Genomic DNA, 15,327 nt, shown 5'->3' with positions numbered 1-15,327 from the left:
CCTGTGTGACCTCAGGCAAGTTATGTTACCACAGAATGCCTCTGTTTTTTCATCTGTAAAATGGGAAGTGGGATAGTATGACTTGGCTGTGGCTAAATCCATAAATAAGCATTAAGTGTAAGTTGTAAGCGTAAGTGCTTACAATTCTGCTGGCATGTGATCAGTGCTAAATAAGTGCTGTTACCTCAGAAGAAACAGATTGGGAGGGGGAAATCTTATAAGGGTTTCATCATCCTGAAAAGTCTTTCATTCCTAAATGTAGGCAAGTTTCAGGGAGTTATGGGTACTAGCAAAATCTACACCCTCGGTTCCTGTTCTCTGAGACCTTGCTCAGGACTTGGACCAGGTAAGCTGCTGCAAGGTGTCAAATTAAATTCTGTTCCCCTGAGCCGGGGACAGAAAGCCTGAGTGTGCCCCAGACACACCAGGTGACCTTGAATAGATGACTTCTCCTTTCTGGACCTCTACTTCCTCATCCCTAAAATGAATAGTGGCCTTGATTATCATTCAGATCACCTCAGGCCTCAGCCATTTTGACTGACTTACATCACAGGTGGTTTAGGACACATGCCTTTGGGTAGGCAGCATGGAACTGTTGATATTTCCCATGCCCTGTCCATACTAGTCACCAAATACAGGATATTTAGCGAGAGTGACAAAATATGGATATTTGGTTAATTTGTATATAGTGATAGATCCAACTCTAGGTCATGAAAACTCAAGAGATTTACCAAGCTATTTCCTCTGATCTAAGAAGTGCAACTCTTAATGGCTCACAGAGAGCAGCTTATTTACCAAGATGCCAAGATAGCCTAACACACTGATTTTGAAATTTTACAAGAAAATTGTGTTGATGGGAGGGCAAGTATTCAGATTCCCACTGGATCTGCAGATTGAGTAGATGGTAACTGGAAGCTGTATTCAGCTTCTAGTGCTGCGCTGCCCAGAGCTCAGTGGAGCAACATATTTTATGGTAAAGAACCTGATCATATTTCAAAAAGTTTTTTAAATTAACCTAAAAGAAATACAAAACATTATTTGGTCAACTTTATCCATTTTACACTTAGAGAAGAGAGCCACAGCCTTTGATGAGTATGAATTATGCTTTAAATTTTTGTGGCAGCTTTTAAAGAACAAATCTCAGGATGTGTCTGAATTATCCAACCAAAATTATAGCTTGTTTTCAAGAGAGGCAGACTGAGATGGAAGTTAATGCTAGACAGCAAGACATGGTCTTGGATTTTGGAGACATGTGGATCCCAGAGCTATCCTGAAATTTTTGCTCTGTAAAAATGGAGTCAACGTAGCTCTGTGGATGAACTTTTTCTTCATGCAATTGCTAAACTAAAGCTAAGAACCATCTTCAGTGATGGAAATCTGAATTAAAAGGTTTGCATTTTGTATATTACTATAGCAATGTGCTTTTGAAGGAATGACGATAAAATATATTTTTGTTACTTCTGAATTATATTTTAAGAACCCTCTTTTATTTTATTTTTTTAATTTTTATTTATTTATGATAGTCACAGGGAGAGAGAGAGAGGCAGAGACATAGGCAGAGGGAGAAGCAGGCTCCATGCACCGGGAGCCCGACGTGGCCCGGGTATCCAGGATCGCGCCCTGGGCCAAAGGCAGGCGCTAAACTGCTGCGCCACCCAGGGATCCCAAGAACCCTCTTTTAAAAGAGGAACGCTATAACTATCAGTAACCAAGTTTATGCACAAATTTCTGATTTTACTGTTATTTTTAATAGCATCTTTTATTCATATTGAACATTTCGTGTTTTCCGATTATGAGTCATACAGGCTTATTTTTAGGTTAGAAAAAAATGCAACAAAATAAATCTCGACCCCCAAAGAACTTTACTAAAGTACATTATTGAACAAATATGTCTTGAACCCTTCATGTTTCAGCCCCTAGGCTAAGTAATGGAGTCATGAAGGTGAAGAACATACAATTCCTGCCCTCCCTTACTGGAAGACTTCTTGGGGGAAAAAAAAAAGCATTTTCACTGAGACCAGAAGACTGAGTAGGAGTCAGTCAAAAACATGTCAGAGGGAGGGAAGGGGGAGATGGCACCAGGCAGAGGAAACAGCAAGAACAAGGCAGGAAAGATAAAAAGCGGCTTGGTGTGGTGCAGAATCTGAAAGAACCTCGGGGCTGGGGGCACCTGGGTGGTTTAGTGATCGAGTATCTGCCTTCAGTTCAGGTCGCGATTTGGGGTCCTGGGATGGGGCCCCCCGCAGGCATCTCATTTATTCAGGAGAGGCGTCTCCCTCTGCCTCTCATGAATAAATACGTAAAATCTTAAATAAAAAAGAAAGAAAGAAAAACTCGGGGCTGGAGAGCTGTGAGGGCAAGTAGTGAAGTATGCAGGACTCAGATGCCGAAGGGTTTTGGCCTTGAGGCCGCAGAATGCCTTGAAGTGTTTAAAGCCGGGTGGTGGTTTAATTGGATCTCCCTGGAGATAATGGCTTGGAGGGAAGCAGGAGTGCACGCAATGGAACCAGACAGCGTAGAGCGTATGCCCACCTCCTCTGACTCAGTTAAGTCCCCATCACAATGACTCACGCAGAGGGCCCTAGACTTCTCCTCTGAAGGAGGAGACTAGACTCCTCTGACTATGCCCACCTCCTCTGACTCAGTTAAGTCCCCATCACAATGACTCACGCAGAGGGCCCTAGACTTCTCCTCTGAAGGAGGCCCTAGACTTCTTCTCCTCTACGTCCTGAGTAGACTTACCAGGGGGCGGCGAAGGATAGGGGTGTGTGTGTATGCGTGTGTGAATTTGAGAGCTCCTGTGTCTAGGGGTAAAACCCACAGGCGGAGGATCGTAGGTAGCGGATGAGGGAGGAATCAATCAGGGAGGACCAATGGGTTTGTGACTTGAAGGCGTGGATGGGTAACGTGGTTGCTCCCCGAGCCCGGGAAGAGGAGAGGTGTGTGGGGGTGGGCAGAGAAGATGGCCCGGGAAAACCGATATTGAAGAGATGAGAGTAAGAGGGTGAAGGATGGAGGAAGGACTCCAAGGTGGGTCGGGAGGGGCGGACAGCCTAGCGCACGCAGCGTCGCGCGCCGCCGCCCCCGCCTCTTCCCTGCGCTCACGCCTCCGGCACCGCCTCCTCCCTGCGCTCCCCCTGCGCCCCCGCCTCCGGCTCCGCCTCCCTCCTGCGCTCCCCCTGCGCCCCCGCCTCCGCCTCCTTCCTGCGCTCCCCCTGCACCCCCGCCTCCCCCCTGCGTTCCCCCTGCGCCCCCGCCTCCTCCCTGCGCTCCCGCCTCCCCCCTGCCCTCCCCCTGCGCCCCCGCCTCCTCCCTGCGCCCCCGCCTCCTCCCTGCGCTCCCCCTGCGCCCCCGCCTCCCCCCTGCGCTTCCCCTGCGCCCCGCCTCCGGCTCCGCCTCCCTCCTGCGCCCCCGCCTCCCCCCTGCGCTCCCCCTGGGCCCCCGCCTCCGGCTCCGCCTCCCTCCTGCGCCCCCGCCTCCTCCCTGCGCTCCCCCTGCGCCCCCGCCTCCTCCCTGCGCCCCCGCCTCCGGCTCCGCCTCCTCCCTGCGCTCCCCCGCCGCGACGCGAGGTAGGAGAGACCCCGCGCGGCATGCAGCCCGAGCCCCGCGCAGGCCCAGTGGGTGCCGAGCGCGGAGCCTGCGCAGTAGGGGGAACCCGGGGCCTTGGGATCCCAGCCCACGCCCCGCCAGGAGCCCCGCGGCGCCAGCCTCGTTGCCTTGCCCGCCTCCCGCCGCTCCTTACTCCCGCCCCTTCCGTATTTTGGCCGCGTAGGGCTCCGTCAGTCGCAGCGGCCATTGGCTGAGAGAGGGATTCGAGAGCGGTGATTGGTTGTCGTTGGCCGTCGCTCAAGCGCCCTTCCGGAGATGGGCCGAGGTGGGAAGAGCCGGGGAGAGCCGGCGGCGGAGGGACGGTGAGCTGGGCTCCGGGCTTCCGCGGGCGGCGGCGCGGTGCGCTCGGAGCGGGCCGCCGGGGCCGGGCTCTTCTCCGGCCACCTCGGCCAGGCCTCCTCTGGCAGCTCGGCCACGTTGGTCTGCCCGGCGCCTGTAGGGCCGCCGGCCCCTGACGCCGACTCGAACCTCCGTGCTTTCTCGTCTAGGGCTGCGCTGCTGCTGAGACTCGGCCACCGCCACGCCTCAGTGGGGGAAGGACTCCGGGACGGCGGCGGGGCTGCGAGGGAGAGGTCTTCCTGCCGGGACGGGCCCCCTCCTTCCCCAGTTCTGCTGGTGTTTCGAGGGCCCGGGCCCCGCGGCCTAGGGCTGGTCTTCGGCGCGTCGCCCCTGCGCTGGGATTTTCCTGACCTGACCTCATCGGCGCTTTGTGTGGGCGGTGGTCTTCACCCGTCAGAGCCCTCTCTCTGGCCAAATTGTGAGTCCTCAGGAGGTTCAGGACATAGGTCCCTTCTTTTCTTGAATATCGTTTTAGAGTTAATTCGGTGCCTTGCGTTAAAATATATGTTCATAAATGTCTGCTGATTGCTTGTTACTGTGACTCCAGGTGAAAAGAAGTGCTAGGAATCCCCCAGGTTGTCCTTTTTCTTGACATTTTGTAGAATTCTGCTTAGATAGTCTTACCCTCAGAAGCAAGGGTACGAATAGCTCACACTTGTTGAGTTCTAGGGGGGTGTCTTGCTAAGCATTTTAATATCCATTACCTGGGTTAGTCCATAAATCAGTGAGGCCGGCTTAATGATTCCCCTGCCGCATGGAAAAGTGAGGCTTCGGTAACCTGCCCCAGGCCCCACAGCTATTAAATGTTGGAGCTTTCTAACCAGGTCTGTTGAATCCATCACCAGTTGTGATATATTGGCGTCCTGTTTTACGTTTTTTTTAAAAAAAGAGGGAGGTGCTCAGAGAAGCTAGGTTTTTTATCCAAAAAGTAAAGTAATAAGTAATAGATTCACTTAAAGTTAGGTTTGTTTTGTTTTAGTGTATGTGCTCCCAAAGCAAGCACTAGATTTACTTAAACATTAAGAGAGTTTGTATTAGGATGTGCTGACCCTGGAATTAGAACTGGAGAGGGGGGGATCCCTGGGTGGCCCAGCGGTTTGGCGCCTGCCTTCGGCCCAGGGCATGATCCCGGAGTCCCAGGATCGAGTCCTGCATCCGGCTTCCTGCATGGAGCCTGCTTCTCTCTCTGCCTGTGTCTCTGCCCCTCTCTCTCTTTCTGTGTGTCTCATGAGTAATAAAATCTTAAAAAAAAAAAAATGAATGGGGCACTGGCAAGGCTTTCAAGGAGCTTTCAGTGTATTGGAAGAAGCCGACAGAGTAACTACTTAATAAAACATGCTTGGGGTATTGTGTATGCAGATATGAAGTCTGTGGGGAGGAAGGAATCAGACCAGGAGAGATGAAATGGCAGATGTAGGAGGAAAGTGGAGCCAGACACCCTGGCTTTGAATTCTGTCTCCATCACTTCCTAGCTTTGTGGCCTTAGGTAAATTACTTCACCTAGCAAGGCACATTTCCTCATTTGTGAAGTGGGATGATGATGGTACCTGCCTCAATATGTAAATTATTGTGTTAATGAGTTTTTATATACATAGGACACTTAGAACAGTGCCTTGCCTACCCTAGATACTTATTGTTATATCATTCTAGGCAGAGTAAAATAATTGAGACCGGAAACTTGAGGTAAATTGAGGCCAGTTGGAGAAGAGCCTTGTATGAGGTACTAAGTGGACTTGATTCTGTAGGTAGGAGAGAGAGGAGGTTTGGGGTATTATGTCTGACTTAGGGAGGCTTTCCCTGCTTTTCCTACCCCAATATCATAAAAGTAGTCAGTATTTTTTTCCTGATAGGGTTCACTGTTCATCTAGAGCAGCCCAGCAACCCCATGTACACAACAAGGTGTCAAAGTTGACTGGCTTCTTCCAGGAGAAGAAGATGTGGATATTTTTTTTTTTTTTTTAAGATTTATTTATTCATGAGAGAGGCAGAGACACAGGCAGAGGGAGAAGCAGGCTCCTTGCAGGAGCCCGATGCGGCACTCGATCCCAGACCCGGGATCACGACCCGAGCCAAAGGCAGCTGCCCAACCACTGAGCCACCCAGGCGTCCTAGAAGCTGTAGATTTAAAAAGCGTTTCTCTGATAAGCGGTTTGGTCTAGCAGATTCCTGTACTTGTAGGCATGAAGGATTTCAGATACTTGTTTTTCCTCTCAGTATATAGTATTAGAGTCCCACTCAGGTAGAGCAATGCTCATCTCTCTCCCAGGCTCAACCACAGCAGGGGTAGCAGCCATCAGTGAACATCATCCAGGACACTCAAGGGGCAGAGTCAAGGCCTCTTAGGGTTCTCTCTCACCCTAGATTTTTGCGTTCAGTATTCTCATCTGTCATTCTACTGTAATGAGGGGAGCTGTTCTTTATTGTTCCAAGCCTGCATCAGAACTGGTGTGCTAAGGTAAATGGGCGGATTTCTAGGCTTCACCCCGAGTGTCCTGAAGAAGAGGCTGGAGAACTCTGCATTTGTATGCATAGTAAATACGGAGAACCTGCAGGGCACCTAGGTGGCTCAGTGGTTGAGCATCTGCTTTTGGCTCAGGTCTTGATCCTGGGGTCCTGGGATCGAGTCCAACATCAGGCTCCCTGCAGGAGCCTGCTTCTCCCTCTGCCTATGTCTTTACCTTTCTGTGTGTCTCATGAATAAATAAATAAAATCTTTTTTTTTATATAAAATCTTTTTTTTTAAAGATGGAGAACCTGCAGTTTTTTCTAATTTTGCTTCCTATTTATTTATTTATTCATGAGAGACACAGGGAGAGAGAGGCAGGCTCCATGCAGGGAGCCCAGTGTGGGACTTGATCCCAGGTCTCCAGGATCACGCCCTGGGCTGAAGGCGGCCCTAAACTGCTGAGCCACCGGGGCTGCCCGATAAAACGGCTTCTTATGTTCAAATGGAACCTACATTTGACCCTTGAACAATTCGGCAGAGTTGAGGGTGCTAGCCCTCGTGCAAAAATCCACATATAACTTTTTTTTGTTTTTGTTTTAAAGATTTTATTTACATATTTGATAGAGCACGTGTGTGTGCCAAAGCAGAGGGAGCAGCAGGCTGAGGGAGAGGCAGGCTCCCCGCTGAGCAGAGAGCCCAACGTGGGGCAGTGGGGCACTATCCTGGGATCATGACCTGAGCTGAAGGCAGATGTTTAATCGACTCAGCTACCCATATGCCCTTGTTTTTGTATTTTTTGTTTTTAAAGGTTTTATTTTGAAGTAATCTCATCACTCAACATAGGGCTAGAACCTATAACCCAGAGATCCACAGACTGAGCCAGTTAGGAGCCCCTAATGTGTAACTTTTGACTCTCTCAAACTTAACTATTAATAGCTCTACTGTTGACCAGAAGCCTTACCATTAATTAACATAATTGATTAACATGTTCTGTATATGTACTATGTGTTATATTATTACAATGAAGTGATCTAGAGAAAAGAAATGTTAGTAAGAAAGTCATAAGAGAAACATTTATAGTACTGTATCAAACTGAGTTTATGTGGCTTCTTTGTAAGATGAATCCTGTTGTCAGCACCTACATCAATATTGTCTTATATGAAACAAAACACTGCAGATATTGTACATATTACTAACACTAGACATCAAAAATGAAAGGATAATGTACAGTCTATAAGTGTGTGTGTAAGCTTTGATAAATTTTAACTTTTTAAATTAATTATTTTAAAGTAATATACACCCAGTGTGGGGCTTAAACTCATGACCCTGAGATTAAGAGAGTATGCTCTACTGACTGAGCCAACCAGGCACCCTGATAAATTTTAACTTTTAAAAAATATATATTTTATTTATTTATTTGAGAACAGAGTAGAGAGAGAGGGCAGGAAAAGCAGACTCCCAGCTGAGCAGGGACTTGATGCGGGACGCGGTCCCAGGGCCCTGAGATCATGACTTGAGTCAAAGGCAGACGTTTAACCAACTGAGTCACCAGGTGCCCCACATTTTAACTTTAAATAATAGATTTGTGTATATTTTACAGTAGTAAATGCTAAATAGATAATAAATTGTAAATAATAAAATAGTATTCTAAAATAGACTAGTATTTGTATATTTAGATACCTGACTTTTTCTTAGTTCTTCAGATATTTCTAGACTACATAGTTCCTCTGCGAATTTTTTCAAATTGTTGCAAACCTCCAAAAAGCTTTCCAATGTGTTCAAAAAGTATTGCAAAACTCTTCATATAAGGGAGGACCCGTGCAGTTCAAATCTATATTGTTCAGGGTCACCTGGAAGTTTTAGTCCAGAGGATGTTAGGGGGGTGGTGAGTAGCCACGGGGTAGGTTAGGCAGAGTAGGCAAAGGTAGACTGTATGGTGGTTTGAAAGCCTGGTGGGGACTTGGACGGGATGCAGTAAGAGATAAAGAGCTTCTACTGAGCAGGTTGGAAAGAATACAGACTTTGGAGTCAGCCTGATGTGACCCCACCACACTGCTAGTGTGTGGCCTTGAGCAAAACAGTTGACCTCTCTGAACCTGAAGTTCTTATCTGTCCATCAAATTAAAAATAGTGCTTCTCTCATAGAGTGGGGTTGGAAATTCAGTGACATCCGGTAATGTGCTTAGTACGGTGCTCGACCCATAGTAAGTGTGAAATTAAAGACAGAGAGTTTTGTTATCTCATTTCCAAGCTGAGGATGTTAAGGATTAGAAGGGTGAAGTTCCTTGGCCACGGTCACACAGCTAGTAGGTCGTGGACACAAGAGTCTGGATTTGAAGTCTGTTTCTTGTCCAAAGCCATCCCTTTGAACCTCTACACACGATTCTGCATCCCATTGGAATAAGCAATTCCTCCTCGGCCCTTTGCTCCTAAGCTTCGTGAGAAATCGGCTGTTCAAGTTCTTAGCTCATACCTGGCACACACTCAATACTGTTAGTGTGTGTTTTCCCTTCGCAAGAACCCCAGACAGCTTCCAGGGATTTGAGGAGCTGAACTGGGGTAGCAGTTTTTTGCGGGTCACAGGAGGGAACGCCTGCTGATTGTTGGCAGGTTGGCTGCATAGCCGTTCACCATCCCAGTGGCCCTCAGTGGAAATCCTTGCAGCCGCGGTTATCTTCCTCTGCTAGGGTGAAGGCATGCCGCCCCCAGGGAAAGTCCCCCGAAAGGAGAACCTGGGGCTCCAGTGCGAGTGGGGGTCCTGCTCCTTTGTGTGTTCGGCCATGGAGGAGTTCTGTGAACACGTCACTCAGCACCTCCAGCAGCACCTGCGTGGCTCCGGGGAGGAGGAGGAGGATGACGATGAGGACCCACTTGGTAAGAGAGCAGGACAGGAAGGGGAAAAATCTGACTTTCCTAATTGTGCTGGTTTTTTGCTTATAAAAACATTGTAGACTCCTTACAGAAAAACGATTCAGCAGGGTGTGTGGAATCTGCCACCCTGCCATCAAAAGGCAATTATTGACAGTACTTTGGTGAACATTCTTTTGATGTCTTTGCATACATATGTACGTTAGATAAAGATGATTTTTTTTTTTAAGATTTATTTATTTATTCATGATAGACACAGAGAGAGAGATAGGCAGAGACACAGGCAGAGGGAGAAGCAGGCTCCATGCAGGGAGCCCGACACGGGACTCGATCCCGGGTCTCCAGGATCACACCCTGGGCCAAAGGCAGGTGCCAAACCGCTGAGCCACCCAGGGATCCCTGATCATTTTATTTAATTTTATTTATTTTTATCTTATTTTTTTAAAGGATCATGTACAAGCCGTCATAACCTGCTTTTTTGATTCTCTGGTAATGCTTCTCAAATTTTTCTATACTGCAACTACCATTTAGGAATATATTTCACATCCCAACCCCATGCACAAAAGTTAAAAAATACTTGAAACAATACCTGCCTTTATTAAATGCTCTCTGAAGTGTTCGGTCTTGTTCTTTTTCATTTAAAAAAAAATGGGGAAGGTTGTATCTGGCTGGCTCAGTCAGCAGAGCATGCGACTCTTAAGGTCGTGAGTTCAAGCCCCACGTTGGGCATGGAACCTCCTTTAAAAAAAATTGGTTTGCTATCCCCTAAATTGATTTTTTCAGTCCCTAATAGGTCACAACACAATTTAAAGACTCTGTTCTAAAAAAAATAATAATAAAAAGTAAAGAAAGAAAGAACTCCATTCTCCAGAAAGTACAGAGGCAGCTCTCTTTCCCCTATCTGAAATTCTGTTTCAAGTCTAGTGACTATATGAACCATAAGTAATAGTTTTAGAAGTCAAATAATATATATACAAAAGAGATATATTTTACATACATATATATATTCTCAAAGTAAGCTCCATGCCTAGCACAGAGCCCATTGTGGGGCTCGAACTCACAACTGTGAAATCAAGATCAAGAGTTGGATGCTCAACCAGCTGAGCCACCCAGGCGCCCCCTATATTTTTTAAAAGTACTTACTTTTTAAAACAAGTAAACCCCTATAAAGAATTCAATACGTGCTGAAAGAAAGATACTTGAGAGCTAGGCAGTAGACTGCACCACTCTATGGCTTTCCTAGAGAGGATAGGTCTCAGGAAGAGTATGGGGGAAAGAAAGAAGGCCTGTGATCTGAAGGAAGGAGTGGGAGGTGTCCCAGGCTGGGAGGCAGCAGCAGAACCCAGAGCTACTAGCACATACCAGCCACGCCTACCGTCTGTGAGTTTTTGGCACTGAGCCTTGCTCACACCCTTCCCTCTGCCTCAACCACGCTTCTCTAGTTTATAGACACTCCTCGCCCTTCACATCTCAACACAGGGTCACTTCCAAGTCATCTCTGTGTACATCACATGACCTCTGATTGGTGATGTTATAGTGCCCGGAACCGCCACTCCTTTCATAGAACTCATGACTGGCTGTAGTTTTATATTTATAAGTGTGAATTACTTGATTATTGTTTTTTCTTCATGACTGAAAGCTGTTACGAGGGCAAGGACTGGGACTCTTTTTACTTGTTAGATCCCCAGTGCCTGGTGTATATGATCGATGGTTGTTAAATGCTGGTACTCCCCAGTAACTGAGTCAGGTTTCTGCCTCCTTTCTCACTGCTAAATGCTACAGATAGAAGGAGAGCTGAGCTTTGGAAGATATCAGGTTCCTCTAAATTCCCTTTTGCAGAGGAAGAATTCTCCTGTCTGTGGCAGGAGTGTGGCTTCTGTTCCATGGACAGTTCGGCTGACCTCATCCGCCACGTCTACTTCCACTGCTACCACACCAAGCTGAAGCAGTGGGGGCTGCAAGCCCTGCAGAGCCAGGCCAACCTCAGCCCCTGCATCCTGGACTTCCAGAGCCGCAACATCATCCCTGACATCCCTGACCACTTCCTGTGTCTGTGGGAACACTGTGAGGTCAGCAGGCAGCTCTGGGAATAGGGGTGGAAGGAAGTTGGGGATCTTAGCTCAAGATGCCCTGACCCTCTGAGGGATGTGCCCTATGTATGCCAGGTTCCCATTGGCCTCATTTCCAGGTAGCTCCCTTGCTTAAACTTGTGCATCCCCACCAACTTAATCTGGCAGACAGCCAAGTAGCCTCCACTTTGGACATGTAGGGATAAAAGCTCCTCTCAGTTCTTACTCCAAGTTGCTCCTGGCACAGAGTTCCTTCGACAATCCTGAATGGTTTTATCGGCACGTGGAAGCGCACAGCCTGTGCTGTGAATACCAAGCAGTCGGCAAGGACAACCATGTGGTCCTGTGCGGCTGGAAAGGTAGGGCCGCTCCTTAACTTTTGGTTTTCCAAGAACTCCTGGGGTTGCTAAGGGCAGAGGGCAGCCAGGTCTGGGCCCAGTCCCATGGGGTAAGGTTGGCTGCTGGCCAGAGACTTGGCACCAGAACCTGCTCTAGGGGCTCGTGGCTGGAGGAGCGTGACTGGGCCTTCCTTCCCAGGCTGTACCTGTACCTTCAAGGACTGCCGGAAGCTTCGAGAGCACCTCCGCAGCCATACCCAGGAGAAGGTGGTGGCCTGTCCCACCTGCGGGGGCATGTTTGCCAACAACACCAAGTTCTTAGATCACATCCGTCGCCAGACCTCTTTGGATCGTAAGCAGTCTGAGAGGAAAGGGGTGTCGGGGCAGGCTCTCCTGCTTGGGGTGCGGGTTCAGGGCATGTTCCCAGGAAAAGGGGGTCTTGGAAGACATCTGCAGCTTAGCCGCATCTACCCCGAGGGCTCGGTAACCTGCCACAGCCTTGGCTGACCAACAGTCATTAGATGTTATTCATGCTTGCTGTGCACTGTATCTCCTTTTGCAGTGACCCCTCACAGCCCTATGAGGTGCTTCTCATCTCCCTTTCTGCAGATAAAGAAACTGAGTCTCAGGTTAAATCATCCACCTGAGATTGCATAGCCAGTTAGGGGTCAGGCAGGGCTTCTAATCCGGGTTCTTGACTCCCAAGCCCCCTGCTCCTTCAGTGGTACTGTGTCCATCCTGAGTTCTTAAGCTCCCCCTTTCATGGGCAGTTCCCGTCTCCCGGGGCTTGTTCTCTCTGCCTCAAGGCCATCCCCCTGCAGCCCACCCTGTCTTCTGCCTGCCTCCTCCCCCAACCCAGAGCAACGCTTCCAGTGCTCTCACTGCTCCAAGAGATTTGCCACGGAGCGGCTGTTGCGGGACCATATGCGCAACCACGGTGAGTAGCCGGAGCCCCGTGCTCCTGGCCCACTTTTCCGGTTTCCGCTAGGCCTGTGATCACAGCCTCCTCTCTGCTCCTCTCAGTGAATCACTATAAGTGCCCCCTGTGTGATATGACTTGTCCGCTGCCATCCTCCCTCCGAAACCACATGCGTTTTCGCCACAGCGAAGACCGGCCCTTCAAATGTGACTGTTGTGACTACAGGTAAGGGGAGCCAGGGGCTGGACATCCGAGAACTGGCACCCCACCATTCCCTGTGCCCTCCAGGCCCTCCTGACCTCTCCCTGCAGCTGCAAGAACCTGATTGACCTGCGGAAGCACCTGGATACCCACAGCAAGGAGCCAGCCTACAGGTGTGATTTCGAGAACTGCAGCTTCAGTGCACGGTCCCTCTGTTCTATCAAGTCCCATTACCGGAAAGTGCATGAAGTGAGTGGGGCTTTTGGTGGGAGGAGGCTGGTGAAGGTGGGGGGAACCCAAGATGCAGACCTGATCTCCCTCTCCCTCCCCTCACTGTCAGGGAGACTCAGAGCCCAGGTACAAGTGTCATGTGTGTGACAAATGCTTCACGAGGGGCAACAACCTCACTGTGCATCTTCGTGAGAAGCACCAGTTCAAGTGGCCCTCAGGGCACCCCCGTTTTCGGTATGTCTAAGCCCTGCCCTCTAGATTCACAAACCTTCCTGTGCTCCCCCCCCCCCCCCCCCCCCAGTCCCCATGTTTACAATGCGTTAAAAACCCACCGTCTCCGTTCAGGCTTGAGGAACCAGAGGATAAGTTATGGAGCAAAGATGATTTTTTTGAATTTTGAGTGTGACGCCAAAGCCCTGCAGCAGAACCAGAGCTAGGGCCTCAGGGTCCTAATTATAGTTCCATGGCCATCTCATAAATCCTGTGACACTCCCACCCTCCAGCACAAATCATTTCTTTTTCCCCACCCCACCCCAAGTTTCTACAGGATTTTCCGTTTTGAGTAATGCTCCTTCCGTTCTTTCTGTTGCATATTCTCATCAAGACCTTTTTGGTCTTCAGTTCCTATCACTTAAAATCCCAGAGCTTGTCCCATCCGTCTGTCCCTTACCCCACCAGTCTCCCGGACGCTAGGCAGCCCCATGCGTGTGGTTGCTGCCCTCTGTGCTCCTGCCCCACCAGGTATAAGGAGCATGAAGATGGTTACATGCGGCTGCAGCTAGTTCGCTATGAGAGTGTGGAGCTGACACAGCAGCTGCTGCGGCAGCCGCAGGAGGGATCAGGCCTGGGAGCCTCACTGAACGAGAGCAGCCTGCAGGGCATCATTCTCGAAGCAGTGCCAGGGGAGCCAGGAGCCCAGGAGGAGGCTGAAGAGGAGGAGGAGGGCGGGAGCAGTGAGGGGACAGGCCTCTCGGCCTCTCCGGACACTCCCAGCCCCATCATCCATGTGGTGAATCAGACCAACGCCCAAGGCGAACAAGAGATTGTCTACTATGTGCTGTCTGAAGCCCTAGGAGAGCCCCCTCCAGCCCCTGAGACCCCCTCAGAGGACATCATAGAAAAGCTTCAGGGAATAGCCGAGGAGCCAGAAGTCCGGATGATGTGAAGGCAGCGGAGCCCGACCATTTCCAGCCCAGACCCTGGGTTTTGAGCCAGGCTGGTGGCAGTGCCCCTCATGGGCAGCCCCTGCCAATGGATGCCTTTAAGAGTGGTGCCAAGAGCACTGCAGTGCACTCTGGACCCAGGTTGCATCATTCAGCAGACTCTAAAGACTACCCTTGTCTGCCAGACCACGTTTTGTGGGGATCCTGAGGAGTTTGGATTCTTTGAGAGGGATGTCCTGGTTGTGTGTGTTCTTGTAGAGGGGCTATCACCCCCTAGTCATGCTGAAATGGTGACTAAAATCCTCTGTCCGTTCACACCTATTCCTATCTTTAGAGGTCTGTAGGTCCAGGGGTGCCACGTGACTGGTCCCTGCAAGGGCCTCTTCCTCACAACTGGCCAAGGCAGCATGAACCAGGCAGTCCTTTCCCTCTGAAGGGCTCCTACAACCCCAAGGACTATCCTGGTTATCCTCAGGGAAGGGAGTGGAGGCACTGAGTGTACGTGTAACAGTTGTTTGGGTAATAAAAGAAACACTTCGGCAGTTACTCATTTTTTCTTCCTTATGTTTGGTGGCTGTTGACTAGATAGGAGACACAGCTGCCCAGAGAGGAGCTGAACAGTCGGGCTTGTTCTCCTTTGAGTGAGGGTTTTTTTCTTTTAACTACCCTCTTGTTCCCCTCCCCTCACCCCCTTGGTGAAACTTGTCCATTTCTTCTCAGAGCATCTGCCACGTCCACGGAGGGCCATGGGTGGGCAGAAGTAGCACTCCAGAATGCATGAGTGGGGCTCGTCAGGAAGGCAGCGCACCTGGCCACAGCCGTACCCTCTGAGTCCTGGGTAGATTTCTGGTGCCTCTGGGGTAGGGGTTCTTTACCTGTGGGACTGGGAGGGAAGCCTGGGGGCGGGAGGGGGGCAGAGAAGGTGGATTATGAGGCCCTAGGGAGTGGCAGGTACTCTTTGTTTAGGTACCAGGTTAGGAAATAGTGTGTCTGTACATTTTCCCAGAAAAGGGCCTGTTCTTCACTAGATTCTCAAAGAAGTTGAAACCCTCTGAGATAACCATTTCTTTTGTCCCATCTAGCCACTTCTTAGCATCCTGTGTCCATTCTTAGGGTCGCTGCCACTCTGGAGAGGTCAAGTATG

The 15,327-nt window shown here is 49.6% G+C and overlaps 1 protein-coding gene across 2 annotated transcripts; it reads left to right on the top strand.

The window, feature by feature from the left end:
• The first annotated feature begins 3,754 nt into the window (after window positions 1–3,754).
• Window positions 3,755–14,729, top strand: LOC121500747 (histone H4 transcription factor). 2 transcript variants are annotated; one of them, XM_041772782.1, is made up of 11 exons: window positions 3,755–3,911; window positions 4,098–4,366; window positions 9,082–9,268; window positions 11,102–11,331; window positions 11,579–11,690; window positions 11,869–12,021; window positions 12,529–12,606; window positions 12,693–12,813; window positions 12,900–13,038; window positions 13,130–13,254; window positions 13,762–14,729. In XM_041772782.1, exons 3-11 carry the CDS (start codon window positions 9,091–9,093, stop codon window positions 14,183–14,185), a joined length of 1,560 nt encoding a protein of 519 aa, XP_041628716.1. In that variant the 5' UTR covers window positions 3,755–3,911; window positions 4,098–4,366; window positions 9,082–9,090; the 3' UTR covers window positions 14,186–14,729. The 2 variants fall into 2 exon arrangements, with proteins under 2 accessions (XP_041628716.1, XP_041628717.1); XM_041772783.1 differs by lacking the exon at window positions 3,755–3,911 and having other exon boundaries at window positions 3,918–4,366.
• The last annotated feature ends 598 nt before the right edge of the window (window positions 14,730–15,327 follow it).

Source organism: Vulpes lagopus, chromosome 10, assembly GCF_018345385.1.
Source record: "Vulpes lagopus strain Blue_001 chromosome 10, ASM1834538v1, whole genome shotgun sequence".
In the NCBI taxonomy this organism is placed as follows: domain Eukaryota; kingdom Metazoa; phylum Chordata; class Mammalia; order Carnivora; family Canidae; genus Vulpes; species Vulpes lagopus.
The sequence above is the reverse complement of the archived record's forward strand: the minus strand, read 5'-3'. Positions and strand labels throughout refer to the sequence as shown.